The sequence below is a fragment of the Trichomycterus rosablanca genome, chromosome 7 (genome assembly GCF_030014385.1).
Source record: "Trichomycterus rosablanca isolate fTriRos1 chromosome 7, fTriRos1.hap1, whole genome shotgun sequence".
Lineage (NCBI taxonomy): Eukaryota > Metazoa > Chordata > Actinopteri > Siluriformes > Trichomycteridae > Trichomycterus > Trichomycterus rosablanca.
The window spans coordinates 5,966,852-5,983,373 of NC_085994.1; the positions used below are offsets into that span (position 1 = coordinate 5,966,852).

Consider the following 16,522-nt stretch of genomic DNA (forward strand, 5'->3'; position numbering starts at 1 on the left):
ATCTGATTCATTGGGCGTAAGGTAGGAAACCCCCGGACAGGTGGCTAGTCCATTTGCAGAGCAAATACACCCACATTTACACCCACATTCATATTCACACCCTAACACTTAGTGCAGTTTTATTAGCTCTAATTGGCCTGATTGCCTCACTTGTGGGAGGAAACCAGAGCACCCAGAGGAATCCCATGCAGGCACAGTGAGAACATGCAAATTACACTCAGAAAGTACTTTGGCCACCCAACTGGGGAATCAAACTCGGGCCCTTGTTGCTGTGAAGCAACAGTTCTATTTAATTAAAAATTAATAATTAAAAAATGTAATTATACAGTATTATAATATTTTGTAGAATTAGTGCAGACAAAATAATGATGTAATGTTATAATGTCGTTGACGTTGTTGCTTTTTTACCACTGGTCAGTAGTTTGCTCTGTCACGGACAGACACGTCACTAAGGTCATAAAACCGTGCATAATTTACTGCTGTTAATGGCGGCTTTATCTTGTACGTACGTTGACCGCAATCAATCAGATTTACTGCTCTCAATTCACAGTGTGCACAATGTGTATTATAATACGTGTCAGAACTGTCACTAAAATGCTCAGTCTGAAGTTTGGTATATTCTTTCTGTGGGTCGTCTTGTCTTCCCCTATCAACCAAACAGGCAAGAAAAATGACTGGCTACTCTAAATTTCTTAAAAAAACATGACTAAAAAGCAGTTACTGAAATAAACCAAACACAGAGAAAACAAAATGTAGTTTAGTAAAAGTTTTTGTTATCTGTCTATGGGAACATAATGTCACCATATTGTATTTTATCTCAGTTGAATGGTCAGCTTAATGATACAAACAGTTACGTCATTGAATTTGAATGTTTTGTATGCAATTAGTAGGAATCTGGCATCTCTCACTTTATTACCAGGCCACACAGAAAGAATAAATAATTCGAGATCGCTACAAGAGCAATTAAATTTCCAATACTCTTCGGGTGTTATTGTCTCCAATCACCACTAGGTGGGAGCAGCGTCTCGTTGCAGCAAAAAAAGCTCAGGATTCACAATGATTTATACTTAAAGTTGACATATGTTGGTAAGAGAGATGTATATCAGTGATGTTCTATGACTTCTCTGTGTTCTTTGCAGCTGTTTTGTTGACATTTGTGAAATTTGTCAGTCATACATAAAGTACATTACAGCAGAGTGTTAATGTGCCTCAAAATGATGCCTTAAACTGATCATATGTGCATAAGAAAAGCAAAAACAGTTTCTTTCTTGCATGGCAACCACTATGCTATGGCAACCACACTGGCCACTTTAGTATGACCACTTGTGGCTTTTTCATTTCACTGTACCCTACCCTATTTTTATAGATAGACTGATTTGAGTAGACATTGACTGCCTACACACTGTAGCTTTTTCATTTTATGTTCCTGTTCTGGGTTGTGGTGTTGTAGGTTTCACCGGGAAACACTGGTCACAATGCAGAAATACTCCAAACAGGGTGCCAGTCCATCGTACAGGCCTGCAGTATAACTTGTATATATACACTTTATTCACAATTAGAATCCTAACTGGCTCTAGGGCATGTTTAACACAGTCATGTTTCACATCAAGGAATCTCTGATAATAACAATAATACCACGCATCAATGCATCATCCCACTTGTGTCAGAAACCCCCTCCACACACACACACACACACACACACACACACACACACACACACACAGGCACTTGCTATTCAGCACATAGACAAAGAGAGACCGCGCAAGAGGCTCGCAAGTTGCCAAGGCAACGCAAAACTATGGCGTTGCCAGTACAACACAGATTCCCCAACTTTAAACGGTGAAACTGAGAGAAAATGGGTCAGTGTCTGATTATGATGGGGGACACAAAATTCTTTTACCCCCCTCCAAAAACAGTTATTTATTTGCAGAGATAACAAGGCTTTAGGGCTACCTAAGAGGCAGGGGAATATGTTTAACACATTGTTTTAATTACTTGTTTTTCTAAAAACAAACAAGAAATATTCCACTTAATTACACATTCACTCTATGATATAGTGAAAGTGTATGCAATATATACGTTGATGTGATGTAGTTACATCATGATAACACTGTATGTTTAATCAGTGTAATGTTACTTAAAATTGCAAAATCAACAATATTAGTGCTGCGTAAATATGCGTAAATTCGCAGCGTTGCCAGATTGTCTAACCACTTTCTGTGTTTTGTTTTGCTTTGATAAAGCAAGTTAAGCAGAACAGTTCTGACCTGGTCTGTGTTTACTTACGACGGGTGAGATAAATAAGTGTAGGCTGTTTTTACTATCTCTCTTGGTGATTGGCTTTTAGCTTATCGTCAGAGTAGTGCCAGCTGGCAAGGCTTATGGTTAATTCCCTAATTTATTGTACATCTAGTGCTCTTTAACCCACACACGATGTAATGTAATTGGTCCTGCCTAATTTTACAACCACAGCTACAGTCCACGACGCATCTGTGACTCTGTGTTAGACTTGTTGTACACAAACCTACTGTATATAATCATGATAAATCAAATAATTAAGTATACACACATATGAACAAATACATAAACAGCAGCTTTAAATACACACATGCACAGCAAATTCACCATTGATCAGCTCTCCTATAATCTCTGCAGACACCTGCCAAACACCGCTGGTACTACATGTGATAAAATCATTGAAATATTTTGGAATGGGTGTAAATATACCACATCAAACACACACAATGTATTTTCCTCCACCTCTGTAACACACCTGCCAAATGCAGCTGGATCTTTATAGTAACAAGGCGTAAATATGACACAACTTTTTTAAACCCGAATGTGCCCAAATTAGCCCAATTAAACAAATCATATAGGCTGCATATAAATTAACAAGCAGGAAAAAACAGCTATCACGTTTTACAACTCTACACAACTCTATACACATCCATAGCCTAAATAAAGATGAATTCAGTTTGCTCACTTACTACAAAACACAATTGCGCAAATCAAGTGTTTAATTTTCCATTACCCCATTTGAACATCATCATGGTGAGTAGAAGAGCCCTGGAGTTTCTTAAGTAAACTCGGCCAGGCTCCATGGCCTCCTGGGATTTTCCAGCGCCAGTTCCAAAATATTCAGTGCTCGATCTGTTTGCTCAGCATCTTCTCTGGTCTCTGCGGTTCACACACACTGATCAGAAGTCCTGGATGTGTGAGTAAGCGCTCCATGCCAGCGGCGCATCGGATGGACGGGCTGCTCCTGTAGGGTTCGAGGTAAAAGGTGGAACGGAATCTGCTGAACCGTCAGTGTTGAGAACTAGAGAGTCATGTGACCAAAGCACCTTATCAAAAATTGTTTAACGAATTAACAAAATTGAACGAATCTTTTAGTGTTCACTGCCTTTTTTATGTTTGTTTGTTTGTTTGTTTATTAGGATTTTAACGTCATGTTACACTTTGGTTACATTCATGACAGGAACAGTTACTCATTACACAAGGTTCATCAGTTCACAAGGTTATATCGAACACGGTCTTGGATAATTCAGTGTCTCCAATTCACCTCACTTGCACGTCTTTGGACTGTGGGAAGAAACCGGAGCACCCGGAGGAAACCCACGCAGACACAGGGAGAACATGCAAACTCCACACAGAAAGGACCCGGACCGCCCACCTGGGGATCGAACCCAGGATGTTCTTGCTGTGAGGCGACAGTGCTACACACTTAGCCACCGTGCCACCCCCTTTTTTATATTTAAGATCATTATATATTAGTTATATATTTTATTTTGTAAAACTATACACGTCTCAGATTAAAATTTTATTACATTAAGGAGTCTGTTTTTTATTTTGTTGATCTTTATGTTAAAGGACTACTACTGGTCACTTTAACACAAATGTCTTCTTTAATTGAGGACATTTGTAGCCTAGTGGTTAAGATACTGGACTAGTAATTGAAAACTCACTGGTTCAAGCCCCATCACTACCAGGTTGCCACTGTTGGGCCCTTGAGCAAGGTTATTAACCCTAAATTGCTTAGACAATATACTGTCATAATACTGTAAGTCGCTTTGGATAAGAGCGTCTGCTATATGCCGAAAATTTAAATGTAAATTCAGGACCTTGACACCATTTTCTTTTTGGAATGGGCCCAGAATCATGCCCACCATCCCCTACTCTAATGGTATTTGTTTCTGATGGTTTACATGTTGGCATTTATTGTTTTTATTCCAAGGAACTCAAGCAATGTTACAGCACCCTTTGGTCATCAGGGAGTAACCGCCCTGGACAGACAAGTGGCCTTCAGAGGCCCACGGTCAATCCACATTGAACTTAGGCTGTGCCAGTGATGGAGTGGATGCTCCGCTTGTTTTTAATAAGCCATTAAGTGTATAATGAGTCCCTTTGTCTTTTATCATATTGTTATAAAATTTAAGTTATGATACACTGATGGGCAGAGTAGCTAGTGCTGTGTGTTTTAGTAGAGGACTGTCGCTGATGTCCAAGTCGGGCAAGCACATTGTCCTCTGAAGACCTGGAAGGATGAATACAATATGCAGGATGCTTAGCCAAGGCAAAACAAGGCTAAAGAGCCACAAAAGGGGAACTACACAATAACAAAAGAGCATAAGGCCATAAGAGCTGAACCAAAGCATGAAGGTGAAAGAACAGGTAGACGTTCAAGCAAACTGTTTGTTGCTGATCAAAATGTAAGCTCTAATTAAAATATATATTAAAATATATGATGAATTGTATATTGTACGGGCGGCACGGTGGCTTAGTGGGTAGCGCTGTTGCCTCACAGCAAGAAGGTCCTGGGTTCGATCCCCAGGCGGGGCGGTCCAGGTCCTTTCTTTGCGGAGTTTACATGTTCTCCCCGTGTCTGCGTGGGTTTCCTCCGGGAGCTCCGGTTTCCTCCCACAGTCCAAAAACATGCAGTCAGGTTCACTGAAGACACTGAATTTCCCTATAGGTGAATGGGTGTGTGTGTGTGTCTGCCCTGCGATGGACTGCGACCCTAATTGGATAAGCGGCTAAGAAAATGAATTAATGAATGTATACTGTACATACAGTTACAGTAAAGTTCATGACTAGTGTTATAGTGTTACTGTAATAAATTCTGTAAGTTCTCCTAATTTTGTCCTTTAATCCCATTATTCAAATATCTCACCAGACTTTTTGACTGTAAATACTGCTTAAGTTCAAACTTTTTGATCATATAGAAGAAAGACAATCCGAACATTCCAGGCCAGATTTGGTATTTGTGCACTGATTCATCGGCTGACTGGCCAACTCTATTGTGTACTTAGGGTTTATCCCCCATTCCCCCAATGCCCTGTTGCTCTTCTCTCTCACTCACGTCATTAGGCCTGCGCTGGATGTAGTCTAGCCAAATCTACACCATGCTGAGTCTGGAATAACCACGTTATTATTAAACTACCAGACACAGGATGGCATTGAAGAAAAATTCTCTGTTCCTCAATTCAGTCAACCCTAGTCACAAGTTCACAGTCTCCGAGGGTTCAGGCTGCATTCCGCATTCCCAAGTGGCAGTTTGTTAAGGACTCTGATGGGGTGGGTTTTTTTTGAGAGGAGGCTTAATGCTTATGAAGCATGCCAGATATTTCACAAGAAACTAGACGAGTGTGTGGTAAAAACTTTGATTTCAATTTGGCTCCAGATGCGGTTACAGGTATGCATTATTTTCATTAGTTTACATTGTTAAAGTACAATGTTTTTTGTATCCCAGAAGAGAAGCAGGATAAAACTGACCAGAGCACCTTTTGTATTTTGAGAGTAAGCTTTATCAGCAGTGCCCTCCTGGGGTGCTGGGGTGTGCATAACGATAGTAGGAGATGACGGACAAAGCTCAGGTAGAGAGAGGCACTAATCCCCCCAAAACATTGATCTAGATAAAATTAAATTTTGCCATGTAGCAAGTGATGAGAAACGTTCCAGACGAAATTCCTTACCGCATTGCATACAAACGTCTGTGGTGTTCTGGACTGCAGTTTGCTGGTGGTACTGCTGTCAACAAAAACTGTCACAAAGAAAACTGCTTCAATTCATAGGCAACTGCTTGGTTTCCTGTAGTTTTTCTAACCACACTAAGTTTCCCAAACACACAACACACTTTTAGAAACAGTCTAAAAAAAAGTCAAAAAATCTTTATTATTTCTGAGGTGGTACCCTTAAGGTTAAATACTTTGTTCCTTTAAACAGGGCAGTTGTAGCCTAGTGGTTAAGGTACTGGACTAGTAAACAAAAGGTTGCTGGTTCAAACCCCACCACTGCCAGGTTGCTGCTGTTGGGCCCTTGAGCAAGGCCCTTAACCCTCAATTCCTAAAATTGTATACTGTCACAGTACTGTAAGTCGCTTTGGATAAAGGTGTCTGCTGAAAATGTATTTGTAAATTGTATACAGTTTAAAATGAGAAAGTACATTACTGTACAAGCTTATTTATTGTACAAACACATCAGAAAAAGTTGGGACAGTATGGAAAATGCAAAAAATGTAACTCTGTATTGTAGAGCTTGACAAAGACTTGCCAAAGTAATCCCTTGCCATGTGGTTATTTCAGCTCTTAATGAATTATGGTTCTTAATGCAGTGCTGTCTGAAAGATCAGGGGTGTTCACCTTAGAATCGAGCCATATGCGCACTGAAATTCCTTAAGATTCCTTCAATTGTTTAATGATGTTATGCTCTGTAATAGGAGAAATATGCAATTCTCTTTCAATCTTTCTTTAAGAAACATCATTTTTAAACATTTCAATAATTTTCTCACACATTTGTTGACAAACTGGAGATCCTCTGCCTATCCTTACTCCTCAAAGACTGCTGCTTTGTACCAAATAATGATTACAATCACCTGTTAATGTCGGCTGTAAAATTCAGTTAATTATTTAGTTTTTTTACCTTGTTACTAGTCCTGAATTGCCACCATCACAACTTTTTTTAATGTGTTACAGGCCTGAAATGCAGAAATGAATGTAAATTTAACCCGCTGAAATATGAAATATCTTGAGTTCATTCTGTCTGCAATAAAATAGAAGTCAAGGTTTGTTTGTTTATTAGAATTTTAACGTTATATTTTACACTTTTGGTTACATTCATGACAGGAAACGGTAGTTACTTACTACACAAGGTTTATCAGTTCACAAGGTTATATCAAACACAGTCATGGACAATTTAGTGTCTCCAATAAACCTCACTTGCACATCTTTGGTATGTGAGAGGAAACCAGAGCACCCGGAGTAAACCCATGAAGACACGGGGAGAACATGCAAACTTCACACAGAAAAGGACCTAGACCGCCCCACCTGGGGATCGAACCCAGGACCTTCTTGCTGTGAGGTGACAGTGCTACCCACTTAGCCACCGTGCCACCCAAAAGTCGAGGTAAAAGTTAGAAACACTGTTTTTACTGCCCCATTTTTTCTGGTTTGGGGTTGTATGTAATACACTGTTGTACCTTTTTATTACAAATTTAAAACTTTAAGTAAAATCTTTAACCTTAAGGGTGCCTCCCAAGATACATTATTTTAAAGAATTTGAATGTAAATGTGTGAATTTGAATGTAAATGTAAAATTTTAATGTAAATTAAGCTATGTATGAAAAAAACTGTTTCATTTATCTTCAACCATCTAATGAAATTTGCAGGTGCTGATTTTGTCATTATTATCTTAAACAAAGCAGAACAATGTAAAACACAATAGTGCCAATCCAAGCTGAAGGTGATGGCTATATCTGTCCAGTGCTTAGTCACTGTGGTAAAGTCACCAGAGGTATAACAAGCTTATCCTGCTTAGCTAAATGCTCATAAGACGTAGGGTACAGTGTCATTTGCTTTAAACAAAAGCCCCACCTGCTTTATTATTAATGGGGCTTTAATCAGAATAAAATTTTTTGCAATCTAAACTTTCTGCTAAAATTGTGCAATAAAAATTCTAAAAAATATATGGTTTCTATGCCAGGAAACCCAGGGAATCTTACCCATGCCTTTATTGCTGTGAGGTGACAGTGCTACCCACTGTGTCACCTGTATATCATTCAGAATGGCTTAATTTATTATTTAAAACAATCTCCTGCACAAGAACTACATTTTCAGTTACTTCTGGCCTACAGTAATGTTCTGTGCCATCTTGTGTGTTTTAATAAAAGTTTGACTGACTGCTTTGTAGCTAGTGTTTGTAGCACTCTTAAAAACTACAATTTATTCTAATGTTTATAATTAATTGTAATTTTTGTTTTTTCCAATTATTGTCAAATGCTAAATTTTGGGCATCTGGTCAAATGTCTTGTTAATTATCTAGGTAAAAAGCAAACACCAAAGTAACACAAAAAGTTACTTACACATATGAAACACACTTATTTATGTTTTCTCTGCATTTTCATTAATTTAAAAATAAACATTGGAGCCGCTCAGGTGGCGCAGCAGTAAAAACACACGCCGGAACACCAGAGCTGGGATCTCAAATACATCGTATCGAGTCTCAGTTCTGCCTGCCAGCTGGGCTGAGCAGCCACATGAACAACGATTGGCCTGTTGTTCAGATAGGGGTGGGATATTAAGCCGGATAGGGACTCTCTCATAACTAATGCATTTACGACCTCTGCTGGCTGATTGATGGCGCCTGCACAGAGATGGGAAAAGAGTGCTGTCAGGGTGTGTCTCTCCGTACACAGTGCTGATCCGCATTGCACTCGTCAAAGTGTAGGTGACAAGATGCATACGGCTGCTGCCAATGTGTCGGAGGGTTAGCTTCGTTGTCCTCAATCAAAGCGGGGATGGGCATTGGTGGAGAGGAAGCATGAGGCAATCCGGCAATTGGACGCACTAAAAGGGAGAAAAAGGGAGAAAATGCATAAACATTATAAATATTCAAAATAAATAAATAAATAAACATGGAACAAATAAAGCATAAAACATTGAACATGCTATTAAATTTGCATGTGTTATTTATTTCCAATGAATACATGCATTTAAATACATACAAATATTTAGACAATAAACAATTATTGTGCATGATCAGAAGTTTCTTCCCTGTAAAATATGTATTAACACAAATGTAATTTTTACTTTTATTTGTTTAAAATTAAGTCCTGCAACATATTTATAACTGTTTGCACTGATGTTTTTGCCCAGGTGTTCCTTTTTAAGACTCTTCTTTTTAAGTAATAAAAAATGTGCAGCAGACCAAAGTAGCTTCCCAGGAAAATCCCCTGAGCTGCACAGACTGACAAAACTTTAATCCTATTAAGTTCACATTGTTAGGGATGATGCGGTTCATCAGTGCTTAATGTTGTGCAGCCTTGTTTTTAGAGCCATTTAGTTGTAGTCTAAATATTACACTAATACTGTATGTCTGATAGTTTTACTGTTTCCTTATTAGTTGTTCCTAAACAAAACCCTAATTTTACAATAAATCTGTTGCAGATTAGATTACAGAAGTACCTGCTTATCCATGAGGAAACTGTTTTAAAGTCTCCTGTGGATGCTTGGAACCATAAATAATACCGCTCTAAATATACATTTTTCCTATGTACATACTTGTGATAAAATTAAATGAATAAATGAGTCACAATAAGAAATTAATAAAATATGTAAAATAAAATACTACTCTTATAGCAACATTTTAGTGTTACAACAATTATATAAGTTGGGGTAAAGCATTTAATGAATGTGTATAAATCACTATGTGGGACTAATACTAATATACTGTTCACATTTTTGCCTAGTTTAACTGCTAAAACAAGTAGTTAGGGGCTGTAAAAGTTTGATTGCATTGCGAGCTGGTTTACAAACAAACAAATGTTAGGATTACAATGAAGATTGCATTTTAATTTGTGCATTTTGATTATTTTATAGGGAATTTTCTTATAGCATTGCCCAAAAGCTTTTGTTATTCTTATTGCTATAATTACACATTTAATTGCTGAGTAATGTAAAAAATGTAACTGATGTTTTTAATAAACTGAGTAATTTTTAATAAACTGATTATTAGATTATTGTTTAATTTACCTTCATATAAAACTTACTCGCCGTGACATTTATTTGTTTTAAAGTTTTAAACAAGAGGAATGAAACCAGAGTGAACACAGAATGTTGATTTTTTAAAATTATTAATTATTATACTTATAGCCTTGAAAGGCAATTTTAAAATCTGCAGCAAGTTTGGTGAATGTGAAATGACATTTAGTAAGACGACATCAGTTTCCTCTGGTGGTAATAGTAATGTAATGCAGTACCAGTAAAGTTCAGCTCATTGACAGATTTAACTAATCCAGACGTGAAAAAAAAGTCTAAAACACAGTTTACCCAACTAACCTGTAACAAGGAACTAAGTTCCAAAAACCGGTGATGATACAATAATGTGTATAAAATAAGCATTAATGATCAATCATCAAGGTTTGTCTTTTGCAAAAAACTGCGTGAGTAAATAGTACAAGTTTACACACAATGTTTCCCAATGACTGATTGCAAAGAACTTAAGGGTTTCACCATCTACAGTCCTTAACATCATTTAAAGATTCCAATCACTGCACAAATATCCAATCACTGCACAAATATCCCTTTGGACTCTTTCACGTTGGGCAGCATTGTACCGTATCGTACTCTTGCTTTGCTGTTTTTGACTTGTTCTTGTCTAGTTAATCTTAATTATTGTCTAGTGCACATTGTTTATCATAGTCAGCATTAGCATAGCTTATCTTAGTCTTTGGTATGTATATATACACTGGTAAGCCATAACATTAAAACCACCTTCTTGTTTCTACACTCACTGTCCATTTTATCAGCTCCACTTACCATATAGAAGCACTTTGTAGTTCTACAAATACTGACTGTAATCCATCTGTTTCTCTGCATGCTTTGTCAGCCCTCTTCACCCTGTTCTTCACTGGTCAGGACCCCCACAGGACCACCACAGAGCAAGTATTATTTGGGTGGTGGATCATTTTCAGCACTGCAGTGACACTGACATGGTGGTGGTGTGTTAGTGTGTGTTGTGCTGGTATGAGTGGATCAGACACAGAAATGCTGATGGAGTTTTTAAACTCCTCACTGTCACTGCTGGACTGAAAATAGTCCACCAACCAAAAATATCCAGCCAACAGTGCCCCGTGGGCAGCATCCTAAGATCACTGATGAAGATCTCAAAGATGACCAACTCAAACAGCAGCAATAGATAAGCGATCGTCTCTGACTTTACATCTACAAGGTGGACCAACTAGGTAGGAGTGTCTAATAGAGAGGACAGTGGGTGGACACAGTATTTAAAAACTCCAGCAGCGTTGCTGTGTCTGATCCACTCATACCAGTACAACATACACTAACACACCACCACCATGTCATTGTCACTGCAGTGCTGAGAATGATTCACCACTTAAATAATACCTAGTCTGTGGTGGTCCTGACCATTTAAGAACAGGATGAAAGCTAAAAAAAAGTATATATGGAAATAGATTGGTTACAGTCAGTAATTGTAGAACTACAAAGTGGACAGTGAGTGTAGAGACAAGGAGGTGGTTTTAATGTTATGGCTGATCAGTGTATTTTAGTCGTGGTAAATCTGTTCTTGGTGGTGCACCAGTGTTTGACTGATCCATGTTTCTCTGTCTCTTCTTATTACAGGTGGCACCAATTATTAGGTTTAGGGGTAAATTACCTCTTTACATGGTATGTTGTGATTAAACATTTAATAAACAGAATGATAATTTAACCCTCCTGTTATGTTCGTTTCTTAGGAACAGTAATGATGTTCCCGGGTCAATTTGACCCATAACCTAACAGGAGGGTTAAAAAGCTGTTTTGTGTTTACTCCTGGTGTCCTTATCTAATATTAAAATTATTGTGCTGAAACAGCACAATAAAACATTAAATCTGAAACATTAAACTATCTCAAACTAGCAAAATTAGAATAAATCGGGTTTGAAATAAATATTTTTCACAACATTGTATCATATTTTTATGGTAAAATGAAGCACTTATTTAGACATGTTAATACTGTTTATGTGCAACATGGGACTGGGCGAGCACACTGCCCAGTGGACGGGCTAATGAATTCATGACTTGACCTCACTAACACACCAACACACACACACACACACACAGGGTGAAAGAGTAAGTGAGCGAGAGTGAGAGGAAAATAACACTAGATGTAAATAATTAAAGAACATGAAAATGAGAGGAGCAGGATCACACTGGCATCACAGAGGCATGTCAGTGCATCACATCACATCAGTGTTCAGTCTCATCACGTTCTGCCTTCATATAACTTTTCTTCTAGTGTCCTGCTGACCACTTGACCATAACTAATGGAGCCAGGTAAGACTGCAGCAATTTTAACTCTTAAATGTACTCTATATCAGATACTTGTCTGAATACATTACATTTCTTTTAGTTCAGTCAGCAATATAGTATTATAAAATGTGTACATATTCCTATATAACATTAAAACCACCTCCTTGTTTCCTCACTTACTGTCCATTTTATCAGCTCCACTTACCATATAGAAGTACTTTGTAGTTCTACAATTACTGACTGTAGTCCATCTGTTTCTCTGCATGCTTTGTTAGCCCCCTTTCACCCTGTTCTTCAATGGTCAGGACCCCCACAGCACCACTACAGAGCAGGTATTATTTAGGTGGTGAATCATTCTCAGCACTGCAGTGACATGGTGGTGGTGTGTTAGTGTGTGTTGTGCTGGTATGAGTGAATAAGACACAGCAGCGCTGCTGGAGTTTTTAAATAATGTGTCCACTCACTGTCCACTCTATTAGACACTCCTATCTAGTTGGTCCACCTTGTAGATGTAAAGTCAGAGACGATCGCTCATCTATTGCTGCTGTTTGAGTTGGTCATCTTCTAGACCTTCATCAGTGGTCACAGAACGCTGCCTACGGGGCGCTGTTGGCTGGATATTTTTGGTTGGTGGACTATTCTCAGTCCAGCAGTGACAGTGAGGTGTTTAAAAACTTCAGTGCTGCTGTGTCTGATCCACTCATACCAGCACAACACACACTAACACACCACCACCATGTCAGTGTCACTGCAGTGCTGAGAATGATCCACCACCCAAATAATACCTGCTCTGTAGGGGTCCTGGAAGAGTCCTGAACATTTAAGAACATGGTGAAAGGGGGCTAACAAAGCATGCAGAGAAACAGGTGGACTACAGTCAGTAATTGTAGAACTACAAAGTGCTTCTATATGGTAAGTGGAGCTGATAAAATGGACAGTAAGTGTAGAAACAAGGAGGTGGTTTTAATGTTATGGCTGATCAGTGTATATGCTAATTCTTAATTTGATGCAGGTCAGCATTTCAAGGAGCAGACTGATAATAAAGAATAATCTTGTGGAACAAGGAACAAAAAACACCTGTTATGTTCACATCTGGCCTAATATGATAAAAGATATTTAAAAGCAAGGCTCTACATAGGTTCACCACCTTATGAAAGACTGTGTAGGTGATTATCCAAACGTTTATTAACATTGTTTTTAAATGCAGGACTTCACTATCTACAATCCATAGCATTATTAAAAGATTCAAAGGATCCAGAGAAATCTCTGTGTAATATATTCAAATGGTCAGGTGGCACTGCATAAAAAAGACATATTTTTTGGAATTAATGAACAGTGTAAACTCTAAGCTGGAGACAAAATAACGATCCTGATGGTTACTAAAGCAAAGCATCTGTATGGTTAAGGAGTATCTAAATTAAAAATCTATTTTACTGCTGTGCAAACTGAAAGAGCGAGAGAAATATAAACCTGGTTGTCAATTATTAAATAACATGTTTTCCCGGGCATGCGCTCTCCGACCAATAAGGTAAGAGAAAAGCCAGAAGTGAAAGAGTTGCAAGACAAAAAGCAGTGGAAACAACATTTAAACAAAAAAAATGGGGGTTGGCTAGGGGGGACGGTGCCCCTGTGATGTCAAGTTTGCCTCCCTTCTACGCCTCCCCCCACAAAGGAGGAGTGACCTCACTCTTGCAAACATCAATCCTTTGACGTTGATGGGAAACAGGGGGAGGGAGGAGGAGTTTTAAGGCAGGCTGGTACGATCTCCACTCCTGGCTCGAATATTCAAACTGTGCAAAGTAACTGTTTCAGTCCCAGTTAATACTAGTTTTTCTGCATTAATCTACTTACTCACTTATGAAAAGGTAAATAAATGGTAGCCAGTCATGTCTGAAAGTAGATGCCTGACCGGCCTATAGAACTGCTGGAGGGAGCTAGCACAGTTTATCACTGTGCCACCTGAGCACCCTTATGTGGAATTATAATGCAAAATTATAGGAAACTGGTGCTGCAAGTAGTGTGGGTACCATTTGTCTCGATGGTTCTGGGACCTGGATTTGATTGTTTGATTGTCTGCCTTTCTAAGACGAATTATTAGAGACGATGCAAGTGCAGAGACATTCACAAATTTTATTAAAGACACTAGAGGAACTAGTCAAACAAGATAAGAAACAAGGCTAGAACTGTGAACTAAAACAAGGAACATATACCATACTCACTGTGAACACAATGTGGAGCTACAATACCAACATGAATTGTTAGGCTAAAACTAAGGCTAAACTAAAAGCAGTGCTAAGACCAAATGCTAGCAAATACAATACATGGAAATGCTCGGAATCAATCCCTAAACTAACACAAACCCTAAACTGTACTAAATGAGGAATTCTAAATTCTATGCTAAAGCTAAGCCAACAGCTAATAAGTATATGAGGGACAGGATACCCTTGGAAACACCAAGACAAGGACAAGACAGAGACTAGGATTAAGAATACACTAAAGTCAGGTTATAACAAAGAACATGGTGAGCACACTATGTGTAGGCTACGACAAGGCACATGAATCTCTAGGTCACACTAGAACAAGGCACATTGTGTACATCCATACTGTACATACATACATGCACATGTCCATACATTTTCTAAATATTGACTGTATATAGTCTTATAGTTTGTATATTTTTGTGTTTAATGTTTAATGTGTACATTGCTTGTATACTGTATTTATACTAGAGAGATACCATCAGCCGGAACCAAATTCCTTGTTTGTATCCACCAGAGGTGGAAAGAGTACTAAAATATTGTACTCAAGTAAAAGTACTATTACTTTAATGAATTTTTACTTAAGTACAAGTAAAGTTACTAGTCTAAAAATCTACTCAAGTAAAAAGTAACTACAGTAGTTTAAAATGTACTCAGAGTAAAGATAAGATAAGATAAGATAAGACTTTATTAATCCCCTTAGGGAAATTAAGTTGTTACAGCAGAATGAAGACAAGAATACAAGAAATACAACTAAGTAAAAAATATTGCACACATAGTGAGTAGTTATTTACTCTATAAAATATCTAAAAAATAATATATACATTAAAAATATGCAAAATATATTAAGTTATTGCACTTATTGTGAATAGGTTACATATTGCACTTGTTATTACACCCAACATGAAAGATTAGGAATGAGTGATATTATTATATATTATTATTGTTGTAAGCTCTGATGGCTGCGGGAATAAAGGACCTGCGGTAGCGCTCCTTCTTACACAGGGGGTGGAGGAGTCTGGTACTGAAGGAGCTTGTTAGGTCTCCTACAGACTCATGTAGTGGATGTGTGGTGATGTCCAGGATGGATGACAGCTTGGCTATCATCCTCCTTTCTCCCACCTCCTCTACAGGTTCGAGAGGACAGTTCAAGACAGAGCTCGCTTTCTTGATCAGCTTAAACGTTACTTAGTTACTTTTTTAGCAGGAGAGGGTGTATCTTCTGTGTAATGCAACGGGACAATTGGATATAAATCTCACAATAGTTGTTTTTAATTAAAATATAATAGAAAAAAACATGTTGATACAACATTTAAAACATTTAGGGATGTGTCATGTGTAATTTTAGTCCCATAAAACTTTTTCAAACTGTATAACCATCATACTAGTGATGTGTCGTAGAATGATTCGATTCTATTGAACGGCCCTTTAAAATTAAACAAAGGAACCGAGTCGCGCTTATGGGAGTCGTTATATATGTATACGGCTCTTTAAAAGGAACCGAGCCAAAATATCCGACTCCCCATCGCAGAATTTACTGCAGTAGTTTCCCAGATTTTTTTTTAGTGTTTTTTTTACTCAGTAACGGATGTTATTTAAAATATAGCGAATTACAATTCTTAATACAAAACATACTTAAGTAAAAGTAAAATTACAGGCTGTAAAATCTACTTTAAGAAGTACAAGTACACAAAAAAACTACTCAATTACAGTAACGCGATTAAATGTAACTCGTTACTTTCCACCTCTGGTATCCACATACTTGGCCAATAAATCTGATTCTGATTGACTAAGGCTACTAATAACAAAGAACATAGACCTGCAGGTCAGGCTACAAACATGGACATGGACATCAAGGTTACATTAGAGCAAGATACAACAAGGAGGGTTTAAGGCTAAGCTTTCCTATCCAACTTTAACCTATTTTACACCAACGGTCCTCAGCTTAAACAGGGGAGC

General features: G+C 38.0%; 1 protein-coding gene across 1 annotated transcript in view; it reads right to left on the reverse strand.

Moving 5' to 3' along the window:
* Positions 1-3,101, reverse strand: part of crb2b (crumbs cell polarity complex component 2b) — a 36,075-nt gene extending 32,974 nt beyond the window's left edge. Inside the window, exon 1 of the mRNA XM_062998301.1 lies at positions 3,032-3,101. Coding sequence (XP_062854371.1) covers positions 3,032-3,101 — 70 coding nt within the window. The remainder of the gene's footprint in view (positions 1-3,031) is intronic.
* Positions 3,102-16,522: the final 13,421 nt, after the last annotated feature.